Source organism: Haematobia irritans, chromosome 4 (genome assembly GCF_050003625.1).
Source record: "Haematobia irritans isolate KBUSLIRL chromosome 4, ASM5000362v1, whole genome shotgun sequence".
NCBI lineage: Eukaryota > Metazoa > Arthropoda > Insecta > Diptera > Muscidae > Haematobia > Haematobia irritans.
The window spans coordinates 26,023,762-26,044,594 of NC_134400.1; the positions used below are offsets into that span (position 1 = coordinate 26,023,762).

Sequence of the window (20,833 nt, forward strand, 5' to 3'; positions counted from 1 at the left end):
TTTGTGTGTATTGGGTTCCCTATTTTTTGAGTGTACATCGTGCGAAAATTGAAATAAATTGTATTCCATGTTTTGAGATTTTCATAATGCGTTGTTAAAATAACTAGAATTTACTAAGATTTTGGAAATTTTTAACTACCATTTACGAAATTATTCCTTCTAATAAAAACAAAAATGAATTAAAAGAAAAAATCATTGGGGACAAAACATTACTATATTAACCACGCCGCACAGTGCTTCGAAAATGGCAAAAAATATGTGATCCGATTTTAATTCTAATTTCTGTTTTTGATAGTTTATGAAATCGAGCAAAAATTAAATTTTGCTATAATTGTCTAGAATTATTTGTACAAAATATTTGAATTTTAAATGGGGTTAAATATACCACCAAGATGGTAAACTTGTATATGCTTTAAAAATTTCTGCCAAATAACGTCACTTTTTCAAAATTAGCAAAATTTTATTTTGCTAGAGGGAAATTTTTGTTACAAGTCCTGAAAATACCACCAAGATAGACAAAGAGGAAAAAATTGAATTTTTCACCTGTTCTACAATTTTTTGCAAAAAACGTTACGTTAAACGTTACTAAATTAGCAACATTTTATTTTATATTGAATTGACAGCTGACAACAAATATAAAACAATTTTTTTAACGAAACTAGTAAAAATTAAAAAATAAATAAATAAATAAAAAGGTAATAAATTTTTCCAATAGCCGAAGGGACCCATTTTAGGGACCTGTCAGTAGGGTTACGGACCACCTAGGGTTTCAAAATTTGGCTCACTACGTGATTAATATCTCCGCTCTAACCATACAAAATTTTCTATTTTTGCTATCTCACCCTTTTATGCAATCAGATATTTTTGATCCCTTCACCCAGAAAAAAGTGACCCCTTCTTTAAGTTAAAATTAACCCATTATGAAGAAAGTTGAACTTCGTATAGCGCCAAAGACATTTTGATACCCTCCACCATGGGGGGTATATTACCTTTGTCATTCCGTTTGTAACACATCGAAATATTGCTCTAAGATTCCATAAAGTATATATATTCTGGGTCGTGGTGAAATTCTGAGTCGATCTAAGCATGCCCATCCGTTCGTCCGTCTGTTGAAATCACGCTAACTTCCGAACGAAACAAGCTATCGACTTGAAACTTGGCACAAGTAGTTGTTATTGATGCAAATGGTCCACTTTTACGTATAGCCCCATATAAACTGACCCCCCAGATTTGGCTTGCGGATTCTCTAAGAGAAGCAAATATCATCCGATCCCGCTGAAATTTGGTACATGGTGTTAGTATATGATCTCTAACAACCATGCAGGAATTGGTCCCTATCGGTCCATAATTATATATAGCCCCCATATAAACCGGTCGCCAGATTTGGCTTGCGGAGCCTCTAAGAGAAGCAAAATTCATCCGATCTGGCTGAAATTTGATATATGGTGTTAGTATACGGTCTCTAATAACAATGCAAAAATTGGTCCACATCGGTCCATAATTATATATAGCCCCCATATAAACCGATTCCCAGATTTGACCTCCGGAGCCTCTTGGAAGACCAAAATTCATCTGATTCAGTTGAAATTTGGTACGTGGTGTTAGTATATGGCCTCAAACACCCATGCAGAAATTGGTTGAAATCGGTCCATAATTATATATAGCCCCCATATAAACCGGTCCCCAGATTTGACCTCCGGAGTCCCTTGGAAGAGCAAAATTCATCCGATTCGGCTGAAATTTGGTACGTGATGTTAGTATATGATCTATAACAACCATGCAGGAATTGGTCCATATCGGTCCATAATTATATATAGCCCTCATATAAACCGATACCCAGATTTGACCTCCGGTGCCTTTTGGGGAAGCAAAATTTATCCAATCTGATTGAAATTTAGTACGTGGTGTTAGTATATGGAGGTATTCATATCAGTCCATAATTATATATAGCCCCCATATTATTTTAATAGTGAAAGAGACAATACAAATACAAAACAAGTATATACGGCCGTAAGTTCGGCCAGGCCGAAGCTTATGTACCCTCCATCATGGATTGCGTAGAAACTTCATCTAAACACTGCCATCCACAATCGAATTACTTAAGTTGCGGTAACGCTTGCCGATGGCAAGGTATCTTAAAACCTCCTAACACCATATTTTAAATTGTATGTAAGTCCATACGTGGTATATATTAAATCAAAAAAAATCGATCCAATATGTATATAATTAAGTTTGACAAAGTAGACATAAAATTTTGACAAAATTTTCTACAGAAATAAAATTTTAACAAAATTTTCTATAGAAATAAAATTTTCACAAAATTTTCTATAGAAATAAAAATTTTGACAAAATTTTCTATAGAAATAAAAATTTTGACAAAATTTTCTATAGAAATAAACTTTTGACAAAATTTTCTATAGAAATAAAATCTTGGTAGATTATTTTTGGCTCGAGTGGCAACCATGATTATGAACCGAATAAAATTTGAACAAAATTTTTATAGAAATAAAATTTTGACAAAATTTTCTATAGAAATAAAATTTTGACAAAATTTTCTATAGAAATAAAATTTTTTGTAGATTATTTTTGGCTCTAGTGGCAACCATGATTATGAACCGATATGGACCAATTTTTGTGTGATTGGACCAATTTTGGTATGGTTGTTAGCGACCATATACTAACACCACGTGCCTAATTTGAACCGGATCGGGTGAATTTTGCTCCTCCAAGAGGCTCCGGAGGTCAAATCTGGAGAATGTTTTATATGGGGGCCATATATAATTATGGACCGATATGGACCAATTCTGGCACGGTTGTTAAATATCATATACTAACACCATGTTCCAAATTACAACCGGATTGGATGAAATTTGCTTCTCTTGGAGACTTCGCAACCCAAATCTGGGGATCGGTTTATATGGGCGCCATATATAATTATGGACCGATGTGGACTAATTTTTGCACGGTTGTTAGAGACCATATACCAATACCATGTACCAAATTTCAGCCGGATCGGATGCAATTTGCTCCTCTTTGAGGCTCCGCAAACCAAATCTGGGGATCGGTTTATATGGGGGCTATATATAATAATGGACCGATGTGGACCTATTTCTGCATGATTGTTAGAGACCATATACCAACACCATATACCAAATTTCAGCCAGATCGGATGAAATATGCTTCTGTTAGAGGCTCCACAAGCTCGGTTTATATGGGGGCTATATATAATTAAGAACCGATATGGACCAATTTTTGCATGGTTGTTAGAGACCATATACCAACATCATGTACCAAATTTCAGGCGGATCGGATGAAATTTACTTCTCTTTGAGGCTCCGCAAGCCAAATCTGGGGATCGGTTTATATGGGGGCTATATATAATTATGGACCGATGTGGACCAATTTTTGCATGGTTGTTAGAGACCATATACCAACACCATATACCAAATTTCAGCCGGATCGGATGAAATATGCTTCTGTTAGAGGCTCCACAAGCCAAATCTGAGGGTCCGTTTATATGGGGGCTATACGTAAAAGTGGACCGATATGGCCCATTTTCAATACCATCCGACCTACATCGATAACAACTACTTGTGCCAAGTTTCAAGTCGATAGCTTGTTTCGTTCGGAAGTTAGCGTGATTTCAACAGACGAACGAACGGACGGACGGACGGACATGCTTAGATCGACTCAGAATTTCACCACGACCCAGAATATATATACTTTATGGGGTCTTAGAGCAATATTTCGATGTGTTACAAACGGAATGACAAAGTTAATATACCCCCATCCTATGATGGAGGGTATAAAAAACAACAACTAATTGTCGTTGGGGATATGAACATCGACATAAGCAAACAAACAACCACATCAACTGAATACATGGATATGCTCGCTTCAAATCAAAGACCATTAATAAAGAAGACGTGAGATAAGCTCGCTCTTCCTCTTTTTCTTGAAGAAACAGAGATTAATATCATACATGTTCCATGAGACGTTGCAACTTTTTTTCGGTTTCTCTTTTCATTTTGCATTCGTAACATAACTTAATTCGCTTATTTTAGCAATTTTTTTAACTCTTAAACGAACAAAAACACTTTGTGAAACATTTTATTAATAATTTAGTGCAACCGACACAGAAATTTGCGTGAAATGTTGGAGGAAATAGCTAAATAAAAATTGTCTGCATCAAACCAGTAAGTTCGGAGCGCTTCTCCAACAAGTATGATATTAATCTCCGTTTTCTATTACTAACACTATCAAAGCCCAATTCACGTCTTCTTTATTAATGGTCTTTGCTTCAAATGTTCTACAGTGCATCATATTTGGTACAACAAGAGAAAACATCACAAACAACACATCAACATGTATAGATCATCTCTTCGTAAGAAGCAAAGAGAAGAATGAAAAGTACTCCAACATGCAAGCGGCAATAATAACAACATTGATTTCGGATCACTTTTCTTTGTTTGGTTCCATCGAAGTAAACAAACAAGAAAATAATACAAACAATCCAATTAATGAGGGTGGTATGATAAGCTCAGCTATTGTTAGTGAACTAATAAAAAATACCAATTGGAATAAAATATTAAATGATAACACGAACACTAGAGATTTATTTAATGAAATATATAAGACATTCAGTAAAATATACAATAAAACCAGAAAAGAACACAGAAATAAAAGGGACAGAAGAGTGCCAAATCCATGGTTAACAGAATATTTAATTGAAATGTGTAATAGTCGTGATAAACTATATCGAAAGTGGAAAAACAATAAAAACAACAAACAATATGAAAAAGAATATAAACAATTCAATAATAGATTAAATAAAACATTAAACTTTGCCAAAAATGAATATTTTCGTAAAGAATTTATAAAAAAATAGGTTAAATTTAAGAGCTACTTGGGAGATTATAAATGGAATTATGGGTAAAAAAAGCAATACTGTTGATGATGTCATCCAGAAAATTTTCAAAAATATCGAATACACCAAATTACCTAATTGCTTCCCCGAAAAATTTAGCGAGAACGTCTTACAAATCGTCCACGATTGTAAAATAAAAACGTGTAATAATAGTGGCAATAGAGTATGCAATACAATCTATATCCCTCACACCGATGAAATGGAAGTATTCAACATTATTAATATACTAAATATCAGAAAAAGTGCTGGGGTCGACAATATTCGTGTGAAAGATATAAAAAAACCATTCAATTATACTTACTCCAATAATAACAACACTAATAAACATGAGTATGAACGAAGGAGAAATTCAAAACCTGTTGAAAACTGCAATAGTTCGTCCAATATACAAAGGTGGGACATCACACGATTTCAACAATTATCGACCAATATCAATATTGCCCATTATAGAAAAAATATTGGAGAAGATAATCTCAACAAGGATAAATGACTTTGTCGACAAATTTGAACTCATAAATCTAAATCAATATGGCTTTCAGAAAGGAAAATCAATTAATAAACTTCTGGGAAACTTTGCAAACCAAATAAATCAAGCCTTAAATAAAAATTTACATACTATAGTGAGGTTTATAAATTTCAGCAAAACATTTGATATGCTCTCACATACAAAGCTCATAGAATGTTTGGAAAGAAAAGGAATTAGGGGAAATATTCTCTCATGGTTCAATAACTATTTACAATATCGCTCATATAAAGTGAAAATTGGAAATAATATTAGCAAGAGCATGGTTGCAGAATATGGTGTTCCTCAAGGATCAAAACTAGGCCCATTACTCTACATAATATTCGCTAATGACATGCCGACGACACTGCTATAGTTGTTACGCATAAAAATATAAACGAAGCCCATAAAATCATGCAAAACGAATTTAACAATGTAACAAAATGGTGTCATGACAACGGGCCTATTATAAATGCTAGCAAAACCAAAATGATGCACATCAGATCGCCTCAAATGAGCTCATCAATAATCGAACAACATATAAAATATGTGATAAATAAGAGTCATGAAATGTAAAATTTTGCTTAATTCCATAGAGACAATGTTTTTTTTGAAATTTTTTTAAAATGGAGAAAAAAAAATATTTATATAGAATAATTTGTATTAATGAATTAAAAGCTATAAGGATCATATGTACTTTTTCCTGCAGACAAGCCTTTGCGGCTTCGCGGGGTTGTGTATATTGTAATGAATTTTATTATAAATAAATTTATTAGAAAACAAGTAAGGAAAGTCTAAAGTCGGGCGCGGCCGAATGTTATTATACTCTGCACCATTTTGTAGATCTAAATTTTCGATACCATATCACATCCGTCAAATGTATTAGGGGCTTTATATATAAAGGTTTGTCCCAAATACATACATTTAAATATCACTTGATCTGGACAGAATTTGATAGAGTTCTACAAAATCTATAGTTTCAAAATTTAATTCGGCTAATGCACTAGGATGGAACACAATGTTAGTAAAAAACAAGTAAGGAAAGTCTAAAGTCTGGCGCGGCCGACTATATTATACCCTGCACCATTTTGTAGATCTAAATTTTCAATATCATATCACATCCGTCAAATGTGTTGGGTGCTATATATAAAGGTTTGTCCCAAATACATACATTTAAATATCACTCGATTTGGACAGAATTTGATAGACTTCTACAAAATCTATAGTTTCAAAATTTAATTCGGCTGATGCACTAGGATGGAACACAATGTTAGTAAAAAATATGGGAAACATTTAAATCTGAAGCAATTTTAAGGAAACTTCGCAAAAGTTTATTTATGATTTATCGCTCGATAAATATGTATTAGAAGTTTAGGAAAATTAGAGTGATTTTTATAACTTTTCGACTAAGCAGTGGCGATTTTACAAGGAAAATGTTGGTATTTTGAACATTTTTGTCGAAATCAGAAAAAAACATATATATGGGAGGTATTTCTAAACTGAACCGATTTCAACCAAATTTGGCACGCATAGCTACAATGCTAATTCTACTCCCTGTGCAAAATTTCACCTAAATCGGAGTTAAAAATTGGCCTCTGTGGTCATATGAGTGTAAATCGGGCGAAAGATATATATGGGAGCTATCTCTACATCTGAACCGATTTCAATCAAATTTGGCACACATGACTATACTACTAATTGTACTCCTAGTGCAAAATTTCAACCAAATTGAACCAAATCTCTGGCTTCTAGGACCATAATAGTCCATATCGGGCGAAAGATATATATGGGAGCTATATCTAAATCTGAACCGATTTCAATCAAATTTGGCATACATGACTATACTACTAATTGTACTCCTAATGCAAAATTTCAACCAAATAAGGCCAAAACTCTGGCTTCTGGGGCCATATAAGTCCATATCGGGCGAAAGATATATATGGGAGCTATATCTAAATCTGAACCGATTTCAATCAAATTTGACACACATGACTATACTACTAATTGTACTCCTTGTGCAAAATTTCAAGCTAATCGGGATAAAACTCTGGCTTCTGGGTCCAAATAAGTGCATATCGGGCAAAATATATATATGGGAGCTATATCTAAATCTGAACCGATTTCAATCAAATTTAGCACACATGACTATACTACTAATTGTACTCCTAGTGCAAAATTTCAAAATTTCTGAGCATTATTGCCAAAGACACCATATGTCTACCTCGTCTCCTTCTGGGTGTTACAAACATATGCAGTAACTTATAATACCCTGTTCCACAGTGTGGCGCAGGGTATAACAAGTAAAGAAAGTCTAAAGTCGGGCGCGGCCGACTATTTTATACCCTGCACCATTTTGTAGATCTAAATTTTCAATACCATATCACATCCTTCAAATGTGTTGGGTGCTATATATAAAGGTTTGTACACATACATTTAAATATCACTCGATTTGGACAGAATTGGATAGACTTCTACAAATCTATACACTCAAAATTTAAGTCGGCTAATGCACTAGGGTGGAACACAATATTAGTAAAAAATATGTGAAACATTTAAATCTGAAGCAATTTTAAGGAAACTTCGCAAAAGTTTGATTTATCGCTCGATATGTATGTATTAGAAGTTTAGGAAAATTAGAGTCATTTTTACAACTTTTCGACTAAGCAGTGGCGATTTAACAAGGAAAATTTTGGTATTTTGACCATTTTTGTCGAAATCAGAAAAACATATATATGGGAGCTATATCTAAATCTGAACCGATTTCAACCAAATTTGGCACGCATAGTTACAATGCTAATTCTACTCCCTGTGCAAAATTTCAACTAAATCGGAGCAAAAAATTGGCCTCTGTGGTCATATGAGTGTAAATCGGGCGAAAGCTATATATGGGAGATATATCCAAATCTGAACCGATTTCACCCAAATTTGGCACGCGTAGTTACAATGCTAATTCTACTCCCTGTGCAAAATTTCAACTAAATCGGAGTTAAAAATTGGCCTCTGTGGTCATATGAGTGTAAATCGGGCGAAAGCTATATATGGGAGATATATCCAAATCTGAAACGATTTCTGAAATTGAAACTCTGGCTATTAGAACCATATTAGTCCATATCGGGCGAAAGCTATATATGGGAGCTATATCTAAATCTAAACCGATTTCAATCAAATTTTGCACACTTAACTACACTACTAATTGTACTCCTAGTGCAAAATTTCAAACAAATTGGGCCAAAACTCTGGCTTCTGGGTCTATATAAGTGCATATCGGGCGAAAGATATATATGGGAGCTATATCTACATTTGAATCGATTTCAATCAAATTTTGCACACTTGACTATACGACTAAGTGTTGTGTTTGTACAAAATTTCAAACAAATCGGTATAAAACTCTGGCTGCTGGGTCCATATTAGTGCATATCGGGCGAATGATATATATGGGATCTATATCTAAATCTGAACCGATTTCTTCCAAAATCAATAGAGTTCTATTCTGACCCAAATTAGGAACATGTGCCAAATTTTAAGTCGATTGGACTTAAATTGCGACCTAGACTTTGATCACAAAAATGTGTTCACAGACAGAAGGACGGACGGACGGACAGACGGACATGGTTATATCGACTCAGGGACCCACCCTGAGCATTATTGCCAAAGACACCATGTGTCTATATCGTCTCCTTCTGGGTGTTACAAACATATGCACTAACTTATAATACCCTGTTCCACAGTGTGGCGCAGGGTATAAAAAAAAAATATATAAACAGATCCCGAGATTTGATTTTGGAGCCCCTTGGAGGATCAAATTTCATTCGAGTCAGTTGAAATTTGGTACATTGTGCTAGTATATGGCCGTTAACAACCATGCCTAACTAGGTCCATATCGGTCTATAGTTATATATAGCCCTCAGATAAATCGATCACCAATCACACAAAAATTGGTCCATATCGAGTTCATAATTGTATATAGGACCCATATAAGCGACCCCCATATTTCAATTCTGGCTCCCTAAGTACAGTGCAAAAGTCCATATCGATTCGTAATTATTTGTAAACTTCCCTATATATACCTTTTTTGTCTAATTTATACCACTTATGGACTAACTCACAATGTTAAGAAGTTTTAAGATACCTTGCCATCGGTAAGTATTACCATTGTAGATGACAGTCTTTCGTAGAAGTTTCTACGCAATCCGAGGGGGGGTACATAATATTCGTCCTGGCCGAACTTACGGCCGTATATACTTGTTACAATTCAAATCGTTATTGAAGTTGCAAAAATAATCAAATAAAGAATTAAATTATTTAATTAACTTAATTAAAAATAATTGATTCATTTAGATTTGTAATCAAAACAAAAATTAATTGAACTAATTTTTTTAATTCGATCAACTAATTTTTTAATTGGTTGTGGAGATTGACAATATCATTATCGTGATGTAATCAATTTCAATTGAAAATTAAAGATAAATAATTTTTTTCTCTTCAGGGATCCGATGATGTAAGTTTCCGTGGATCCAGGGAATTTCTAACACCCAACATTGATGCCATGGCCTATCATGGAAAAATCCTTAATCGGTTCTACACTCCTCCTGTGTGTACACCATCAAGATCCAGTCTCATGACTGGTTTATATCCAATACGGACAGGTAAAATGACAAAAAAAATGTTCGCAATTGGAAATGCTTAATTTTTAATAATTTGTTCATAAATTTTCCATTCTACAGGTAGCCAATATTTTGTGCTTAAAAACAATGAACCTTGGGATATCTTAGAAAATCACAATACAATGGCGGATATATTCAAAAACCATGGTTATTCCACAAACTTAGTGGGAAAATGGCATCTAGGAAATGGACGCAAAGACTTTACACCAACATTTAAGGGTTTCGATTATCATTATGGATATTGGGGTGGTTTCATAGACTACTATCGGAAACGATCCCAAATGCCTGTAAGTGGTGATTTTAATTTTTGACGATCTCATTGGCTGACACTATATATAAATTTTCCTTGAATCAGGATTCTAATATTGGCTATGATTTTCGTAGAAATCTTGATATTTTATGTACACCAAAAGATTCATATGCCACGGATTTATTTACTGAAGAGGCTGAACGAATTATTTCTATGAATAATGGTTCGCAGCCTTTATTTCTACTTGTATCTCATTTGGCCCCTCACACTGGAAATTTTGATGATCTAATGCAAGCACCACAAGAGGAAATTGAAAAATTCTCTTATATACCCGATAAACAAAGGCAAATGTATGCAGGTTAGTATACACAGATCGAAAAATAGAAAATTTTATTTGATAAATAAGTATATAGGGCCATAAAATCGGCCAGGCCGAATCTCATGTCCCCTCCACCATGGATTGCCTATAAACTTCTCCTAAAGGCTGTCATCCACAATCCAATTACTTGGGATGTGGTAATATTTACCGATGGCAGATACCTTGCTTCTTAACCCTCTAATGCCCCAATTTCTTTGTATGCTGATTAAATATTCAATGTTAGCGACACAAAAGCAAGAAAACTAATCAAGAAAAAATTATACGGTAAAATTCAGTATATGCTGCAAAGGCTCTTGAACAGGTTCAACTAAGTTTTCTTTTTATACCCTCCATCATAGGATATTAAATATACTATATATATTTTAAATTTGTCATTCCGTTTGTAACACATCGAAATATTGCTCTAAGACCCCATAAAGTATATATATTTTGGGTCGTGGTGAAATTCTGAGTCGATCTAAGCATATCCGTCCGTCCGTCCGTCTGTTGAAATCACGCTAACTTCCGAACGAAACAAGCTATCGACTTGAAACTTGGCACACGTAGTTGTTATCGATATAGGTCGGGTGGTATTGAAAATGGGCCATATCGGTCCACTTTTACGTATAGCCCCCATATAAAGGGACCCTCAGATTTGGCTTGTGGAGACTCTAACAGAAGCATATTTCATCCGATCCGGCTGAAATTTGGTACATGGTGTTGGTATATGGTCTCTAATAACCATGCAAAAATTGGTCGACATCGGTACATAATTATATATAGCCCCCATATAAACCGATCCCCAGATTTGGCTTGCGGAGCCTCAAAGAGAAGCAAATTTCATCCAATCCGGCTGAAATTTGGTACATGATGTTGGTATATGGTCTCTAACAACCATGCAAAAATTGGTCCACATCGGTCCATAATTATATATAGCCCCCATATAAACCGATCCCCAGATTTGGTTTGTGGAGCCTCTAAGAGAAGCATATTTCATTCGATCCGGCTGAAATTTGGTACATGGTGTTGGTATATGGTCTCTACTAACCATGCAAAAATTGGTCCACATCGGTCCATAATTATATATAGCCCCCATATAAACCGATCCCCAGATTTGGTTTGTGGAGCCTCTAAGAGAAGCATATTTCATCCGATCCGGCTGAAATTTGGTACATGGTGTTGGTATATGGTCTCTACTAACCATGCAAAAATTGGTCCATATCGGTCCTTAATTATATATAGCCCCCATATAAACCGGTCCCCAGATTTGGCTTGTGGAGCCTCTAAGAGAAGCATATTTCATCCGATCCGGCTGAAATTTGGTACATGGTGTTGGTATATGGTCTCTAACAATCATGCAAAAATTGGTCCACATCGGTCCATAATTATATATAGCCCCCATATAAACCGATCCCCAGATTTGGCTTGTGGAGCCTCTAAGAGAAGCATATTTCATCCGATCGGGCTGAAATTTGGTACATGATGTTGGTATATGGTCTCTAACAACCATGCAAAAATTGGTCCACATCGGTCCATAATTATATATAGCCCCCATATAAACCGATCCCCAGATTTGGTTTGTGGAGCCTCTAAGAGAAGCATATTTCATCCGATCCGGCTGAAATTTGGTACATGGTATTGGTATATGGTCTCTAGCAACCGTGCAAAAATTGGTCCATATCGGTCCATAATTATATATAGCCCCCATATAAAACGTTCTCCAGATTTGACCTCCGGAGCCTCTTGGAGGAGCAAAATTCATCCGATCCGGTTCAAATTAGGAACGTGGTGTTAGTATATGGTCGCTAACAACCATACCAAAATTGGTCCAATCACACAAAAATTGGTCCATATTGGTTCATAATCATGGTTGCCACTAGAGCCAAAAATAATCTTCCAAAATTTTATTTCTATAGAAAATTTTGTCAAAATTTTATTTCTAGAGAAAATTTTGTTAAAATTTTATTCAGTTCATAATAAAATTTTCATTATTGTAAAAATTTTATTTCTATAGAAAATTTTGTTCAAATTTTATTCGGTTCATAATCAGGTTGCCACTCGAGCCAAAAATAATCTACCAAGATTTTATTTCTATAGAAAATTTTGTCAAAAGTTTATATCTATAGAAAATTTTGTTAAAATTTTATTTCTGTAGACATTTTTGTCAAAATTTTCTTTCTATAGAAAATTTTGTGAAATTTTTTATTTCTATAGAAAATTTTATTTGTATAGAAAATTTTATTTCTATAGAAAATTTTGTTAAAATTTTATTTCTGTAGAAAATTTTGTCAAAATGTTATGTCTACTTTGTCAAACTGAATTATATACGTATTGGATCGATCTTTTTTGATTTAATATATACCACGTATGGACTTACATACCATTTAGAAGATGGTGTTAGGAGGTTTTAAGATACCTTGCCATCGGCAAACGTTACCGCAACTTAAGTAATTCGATTGTAGGTGGCAGTGTTTAGAAGAAGTTTCTACGCAATCCATGATGGAGGGTACATAAGCTTCGGCCTGGCCGAACTTACGGCCGTATATACTTGTTATTTTATTCATTTTTGTTGGCTTAGTGTGTGTTTTACTAAAAGCTTCCTTATTTAATGAAGTCCGCCTAAAAGCGGGATTGGACATTAGAGGGTTAACATCGTCTTCTAAATTCAGGGTTCGTCCATACATGGTATATATTAGACAAAAAAGGGCAGATTAAATACGTCTATAATTCAGTTCTTGACCGGTATATATAAGGAAGTCTACAAATAATTACGAACCGATATGAACTTTTGCGTGGTAGTTAGAGAAATATGGGGGTCGCTTTATAAGGGGGCTATATACAATTATGTACCGATATGGATCGATGTGATTTCCCAATTACACAAAAATTGGTCCCAATCACACAAAAATTGGTCCCAATCACGCAAAAATTGGTCCATATCGGTTTATCAGGAGGGTATATATAACTATAGACTGATATGGACCAAGTTTGGCATGATCATTAGCGGCCATATACTAGCACAATGTACCAACCTTCAACTGAATCGGATGAATTTTGCTCCTCCATGAGACTCCGGAAGAGTGTGATTTAGAGTGATTTCAACAGACAGATATTTGAACGATTTTTTGCATTGTAATCAAGATGCAAAAAGACAACAAATTTAAAGACAATTTCATTAAATGTAAAGAAACATTTTTCCAAACATTTTTTCTTTCAATGTATGATACCATTTTTAAGTGAAATCACTTAATTATAAAGACAACATGACTTCATTGAAAAAGTTTATCGACTTTTGGACAAGGAAAAAACTTTATATTGGGGAAATTCGTCTTCTATTCTAAGCAAAATTCGTATTTTAAAGACATGAAATCTTTGATCTCACGACGATATTTTTTTTTCAGTGTATACAATTAACCAAATTATACTATTAACTTTTTAGCTATGGTTTCTAAATTGGATGAAAGCATTGGTCGCATTATTCATGCCCTTGATCAAGCTCAGATGTTAGAAAACTCCATAGTTTTATTCTACAGTGATAATGGGGCTCCAACTATGGGTCTATTTAACAATACAGGATCTAATTGGCCATTAAGAGGGGTGAGAATATTTGTGTTTTACTCATAAGGTTTTTGGGAACGACATTAAAAATTATTCTTTGCAGCAAAAAGATTCACCCTGGGAAGGAGGTATACGTGTTCCTGCAGTTATATGGAGTCCTTTCATTAAAAATAGGGCTTCCATTAATGAAGAACCTATTTATGTAGGAGATTTATTGCCTACACTGGCATCGGCGGCCAATATAAAATTGAATGAGAATTTGGATGGAATCAATATGTGGTCCGATTTGGCAGAGACAGATGAGATACCCCGTTGGCCTCGAAAATATCGGGAACGTGAAATACTTCATGTATTAGATGATATTCGGAATTGTACTTCCTATATGAGAGGACAATATAAATATATAAAAGGCACAACATTGGATGGTCTATATGATGAAGTTCTATATCAGAGAAATCCCAATGTCATTGATCCCAGAGAGTTTACTTATGAGCAAACCATTAGATCATCTTTAGCTTTCCAATCTCTTAGGAAATACGATCTAAAACCATTGACCTTGGGTAAAATGTTGAAATTGCGTAAGCAATCTGGTCTAGTTTGTAGAAAGCCTGGGACTGCTTGCAATCCTCTTGAAGAAGAGTGTCTCTTTAACATTTGGCTTGATCCATGTGAACAAAATAATTTAGCAAGGAATCCGAAATTTGCCAAAATTTTGACAACAATGCGCCAAAAGGTTGAACTCTTAAGGAATAATGCAGTAGAACCAAAAACTGGATCAGGTCTAACGGAATATGACCCAACTCGTCACAATTGCATTTGGAGTAATTTTTTGGAAGAACAACCGACAGATTGTAAGTCAAAACTATTCAAAACAAATAATAATTATTTCCTCCGAAACGAAATTTTATTGGTAAAGATTTTTCTTTAAATAAATATAACCCGTTGTTATATTTATTTCAAACGAAATTTGTTTAGCCCAAAGGTCCAAGGTTTTAATAACAAATAAAAACTATGATGGTCTTAAATTTCGTTTCCCTGAAAAAACAAAAAAACAAAAAATATGTGGGTGCAATTCGTTTATAGAAACCTCTAAAGGATCGAAAAATTTCGACGTTATATCAGATCTAATGCGTATAACCACACTGAGAGAGGAGATTACTTTTCTCAGGAACGAAGTTTATGACCATATTTTCGTTTGTCATTAGAAAAATATTCCTTAAAAGCCAATAGACCAAATTAGAGACTTTGGTTAAATCTCCTGTCAAAAAGTCTGGCAAATTTTCTTAAAACGAATATACTTTGTAAGAAAAGGGGAAATTCGTTTGTCTAAAATTTCGTTCCGGAAGAAAGTATTTTTATACCCTCCACCATAGGATGGGGGTATATTAACTTTGTCATTCCGTTTGTAACACATCGAAATATAGCTCTAAGAGCCCATAAAGTATATATATTCTGGGTCGTGGTGAAATTTTGAGTCGATCTGAGCATGTCCGTCCGTCCGTCTGTTGAAATCACGCTAACTTCCGAACGAAACAAGCTATCGACTTGAAGCTTGGCACAAGTAGTTGTTACTGATTTAGGTCGGATGGTATTGCAAGTGGGCCATATCAGTCCACTTTTACGTATAGCCCCCATATAAACGGCTTGCAGACCCTCTAAGAGAAGCAAATTTCATCCAATCCGGCTGAAATTTGGTACATGGTGTTAGTATATGGTCTCTAACAACCATGCAAAAACTGAACCACATCGGTCAATAATTATATATAGCCCCCATAAAAACCGATCCACCGATTTGGCTTGCGGAGCCTCTAAGCCTGAAATTTGGTATTTACATGGTGTTAGTATATGGTCTCTAATGACCATGCAAAAATTGGTCCACATCGGTGCATAATTATATACAGCCTCCATATAAACCGATCACCAGATTTGACCTCCGGAGCCTCTTGGAAGACCAAAATTCATCTGATTCAGTTGATAGTTGGTACGTGGTGTTAATATATGGCCTCAAACACCCATGCAAAAATTGGTCGAAATCGGTCCATAATTATATATAGCCCCCATATAAACCGATCCCCAGATTTGACTTCCGGAGCCCCTTGGAAGAGCAAAATTCATCCGATTCGGTTGAAATTTGGTACGTGATGTCAGTATATGGTATCCAACAACCATGCAGGAATTGGTTCATATCAGTGCATAATTATATATAGCCTCCATATAAACCGATCCCCATATTTGAACCCCGGTGCCTTTTGGAGAAGCAAAATTCATCCGATCTGGTTGAAATTTGGTAGTATATGATATTTAACAACCATGCCAAAAGTGGTCCATATCAGTCCATAATCATATATAGCCCCCATATAGACCGATCCCGAGATTTGGTTGTGGAGCCTCTTGGTGGAGCAAATTTCATCCGAGTGAGTTGAAATTTGGTACATTGTGCTAGTATATGGCCGTTAACAACCATGCCTAACTAGGTCCATATCGGTCGATAGTTATATAAAGCCCTCAGATAAATCGATCCGCAATCACACAAAAATTGGTCCATATCAAGTTCATAATTGTATATAGCCCCCATAAAAGCGACCGCCATATTTCAATTCTGGCTCTCTACGTACCGTGCAAAAGTCCATATCGATTCGTAATTATTTGTAGACTTTCCTACACATACCTTTTTTGTCTAATATATACCACGTATGGACTAGCTCACAATTTAGAAAACGATTTAAGATACCACAACCCAAGTAATTCGATTGTGGATGACAGTCTTTCGTAGAAGTTTCTACGCAATCCATGATGGAGGGTACATAAGAGTCGGCCTGGTCGAACTTACGGCCATATATACTTGTTTTTGTGTGAAATCTATTTTATTTAATAATTTTAATTTGAATGTAATGACTTTTCTTACAGATACTTTGCAGTGTGACCAGAGTACAATACCATGCCAAAATTATTAACACCCAAAATAGATATAAGAAATGGATCGAGAAGAATAATTTCACTACAAGTAATTTTTGGATTATTTTTACTTTAGCAAAAAAAAAAATAAAATAAAAATATACAGCATCATTGTATATACAGAAATCACGATGTCATAAAATTTTTGAATCACCAACATAATTTGCATATAATAAAAAATATACCAAATTTCTGAAATTTTATGTTTTGATATTGTAACAACCACAACAAAGACCGTGAAAATTGTACACACAAAGAGAATGAGTATCGCAAATGTTGTTATTTTATTACAGTTTTTTTTTTTAATTTCTGCGAAAAGTTCAAACCTTTATCACCAAAAACATATGTCACAAAATTTTTATTTTTGCAATAAAAACTTTTTATTCTAAAATAGTGCACTGCGATTTCGTTTGTATCAGTGCTTTTTTAACTTTTTGTCTTAAATGAAATATATTTTCGAAGTAAAAATTTAATATTATAGTATACTCAAAAAAAAAGTGAACCCTATATGGCACTAAAGCCAATTTAATTTTAGTTCATGGAATTATTATGTTTTGAGTTTGTTTTCTTGACCTTGATAACTCTTTGTTTCGAATATATACACCCTCAAAAAAAATCGCTTCTTTAACATATGTTCCAAACATATTTTGCAGGAAGCACATATATTATTGCATACTGCCGAAACATTAATATGTTTGTTTTATGTGAACATATTATATGTTTGGAAGCATTTTGAGCCAAAAATATTATATGCTTGGAAGAATTTTTCCCAAACACGATTGTGCTCATTCCCTAACATACTCGTAATTTTCACTTCCACGAAATTTTTTAGTTATTGGAACCTTTCTCTGTAATACAAATAATGTTGAAGAAATTATTCACTTTTATAAATTTTTTAAATTTTACCTTTCGCCTGCACGGAGAATCGAACCGAGGACCATACAGTTTGTAAGCCAACACACTATCCACTGGGCTACGTAGCTGTTATAGCCACCAGTAGATAATTATCGTTTTAAGTTACATTTATATAGCATAGTTTGCAGCGCCCACGAGCCCATGCAAACATAACATTATTTAACAGAAACATACATTTGTTTGCCACGTGGATCAGTGGTTAGCATGTCTGCCTTGTATGCAAAGGGTCGTGGGTTCAATCCCTGCTCCGACCGAACATTTTTTTTGTTTTTTTTTTTTTTTTTTTTTTTATTTACACATTTATATTTATACTATATTATTTTTTTTTAAATGAAACTTCGAAATGTGCGTTATTAAAGATTTATAGTCAGTAACAGTGCTTGATATAAACGAAATTGACTGATTTTTGGATAAAATATTATTTTTTATTGCAAAAATAACAATCTTGTAATAAAAAACTGTTTTTGTACAAAACTTTAAAATTTGGAAGGAATTCAAAAACTAACAAAAGAAGAACGTGGAGTCGAGTATAAACATACATACATAATTTTATAATATAAACATAAATTTATTTAGGAGTGAACAGTTTTTTACTAGCATTTAACACCATCGCTCTAAAATTCCTTTTACTTTTCTTTAATAATTCATTTTAAAGAAAATAAACTTTTTAAATTGTTTTAGCTGTAAAACTCGAACTTAATGCCCGCTTTTATATTTGATGGTGTCCGTCAACTCCTCGTGGACTACTTTTTAATAAAGAGGAACTAAAGTTTGTTTTTTTACATTTTACTGTGTAATTTTTCACTATTTCCTCCTTATTTCATTTTACTGTCCCAACTCTAAAAAGAGTATAGTGCCCTTTCGTTATTTTTATGAAGACCCCTGATTTCTTTTAACGAACCAAGAAAAAAATTGTGCCCATAATGCCAAAATGATAAACAAAACACATGTCCACACATACATAAAATGCTGCTCTCAAGGCGAAAACATAAGCTGTTTGTTTTTCAAATGTCTATTCTCTTGGTTCAGAATGTATATTCTCTTTATTCAAATTAAATAATATTTAGACTTAAACATATCAAATTTTTGGCCTTATCATAAAACAGTTTTCCGAAACAACATACAAGCGGTTTCACAGGAATTGTTCTCTTTTGACTCTTTTGCTGTGTTATATTGATATCTTTCGTCAACTCTCCCGGTTTCCATCTCTATTTCTCTCTATACTCTCTCTGTCGCTTTGAATAAAATATCACAACATATGTATGTTTAGTCGAAATTTGTAAATTTATATATGTTTGTATTCACACATATGGTTTTTATGAAACATTGATGCCCCAAACATAATATATTCTAACATATTAACATAGATGTCCCAAACATTTAGTGTTAGTTTAGGAACATTACATGTTCGCACTTAAATATATTGTGGTTTAAAATCGTGCCCGAAACACATTTTGTTTATATCGGAACATATGAAAAACATATTTTTCTAACAGTGTATGTAAAGTTAAATTATTCCCGTTGTAAAATTTCATTATGTTGTATGTGATTCATCGTTTGTAAGAAAGGCAACGACTAAAGTGTTTTGTTTTCTTTGTATAAAGTTTCTTTACATTGGCTTGTGTGTGCCCAACAATGTTGTCAATAAATGTTGATGGCTACAGCGATAATTGTGTTGATGACAGTAACATAAGAGCTGCATGGCCCAGTGGATAGTGTGTTTGCTTACAAATGTATGGTCCGCGGTTCGATTCTATGGACGAATAATTTCTTCTACATTGTTTGCATTACAGTCAAAAAAGTGCTGAGAAGTAAATAAAACACATGGAAGGCAGAAATATGTGAGTAAAGATCCAATTAGCCAGAAAATGATTTTTTCTTCATTAAATTGTGATCTTGTAAAAGAGTCAAAGTTTATCATAACAATTATATAGGGCTTTAAGTTGAGCCGCACGGAATCTTAAATACCCACCACCATGACAGATTCACACACTCTCAAAAAAAAATCGCTTCTCCAACATATGTTCCAAACATATTGTGCAGGAAGCACATATATTATTGGATACTGCCGAAATATTAATATGTTTGTTTTATGTGAACATATTATATGTTAGGAAGCATTTTGAGCCCACAAATATTATATGCTTGGAAGAATTTTGCCCAAAGAAGATTGTGCTCATTCCCTCACATAATTTTCACTTCCACGAAATTTTTTAGTTCTTGGCACATTTTTCTGTAATACAAATAATGTTGAAGAAATCATTCAATTTGATAAATTTTTAAAATTTTACCTTTCGCCTGGACGAAGAATCGAACCGAGGACCATACATCTTGTAAGCCAACACACTATCCACTGGGCTACGTAGCTGTTATAGTCACCAGTAGACAATTGTCGTTATAAGTTACATTTATATAGCATAGTTTGCAGCGCCCTCGAGCCGAAGCAAACATAACATTATTTAACAGAAACATACATTTGATGGCCACGTGGAGCAGTGGTTAGCATGTCTGCCTTGCATGCACAGGCTCGAGAGTTCAATCGCTGCTCCGACCGAACACCGAGTTTTTATACCCTCCACCATAGGGTATAAAAAAACGAAATAACTTTGTCATTCCGTTTGTAACACATCGAAATATTGCTCTAAGACCCCATAAAGTATATCGTTGGCAGAAATGCAAAAGCACATAACTAACAAAAATTCGA

General features: G+C 34.2%; 1 protein-coding gene across 1 annotated transcript; it reads left to right on the forward strand.

Moving 5' to 3' along the window:
* The first annotated feature begins 5,918 nt into the window (after nt 1–5,918).
* Nucleotides 5,919–19,944, forward strand: LOC142235324 (arylsulfatase B-like). The gene is made up of 10 exons (XM_075306579.1): nt 5,919–6,001; nt 6,139–6,166; nt 9,916–10,075; nt 10,154–10,380; nt 10,449–10,701; nt 14,141–14,298; nt 14,363–15,110; nt 17,167–17,176; nt 19,734–19,844; nt 19,923–19,944. Exons 1-10 carry the CDS (start codon nt 5,919–5,921, stop codon nt 19,942–19,944), a joined length of 1,800 nt encoding a protein of 599 aa, XP_075162694.1.
* The last annotated feature ends 889 nt before the right edge of the window (nt 19,945–20,833 follow it).

Bases quoted from the DNA above. Each gene is read 5' to 3' on its own strand.
- LOC142235324 (XM_075306579.1), top strand. From the start codon at position 5,919: ATGATGCACATCAGATCGCCTCAAATGAGCTCATCAATAATCGAACAA. The intron at 6,002-6,138 runs GTAAAATTTTGC...TTTTTCCTGCAG, and splicing joins ATAAATAAGAGTCATGAAAT to ACAAGCCTTTGCGGCTTCGC. The intron at 10,381-10,448 runs GTAAGTGGTGAT...TCCTTGAATCAG, and splicing joins GGAAACGATCCCAAATGCCT to GATTCTAATATTGGCTATGA.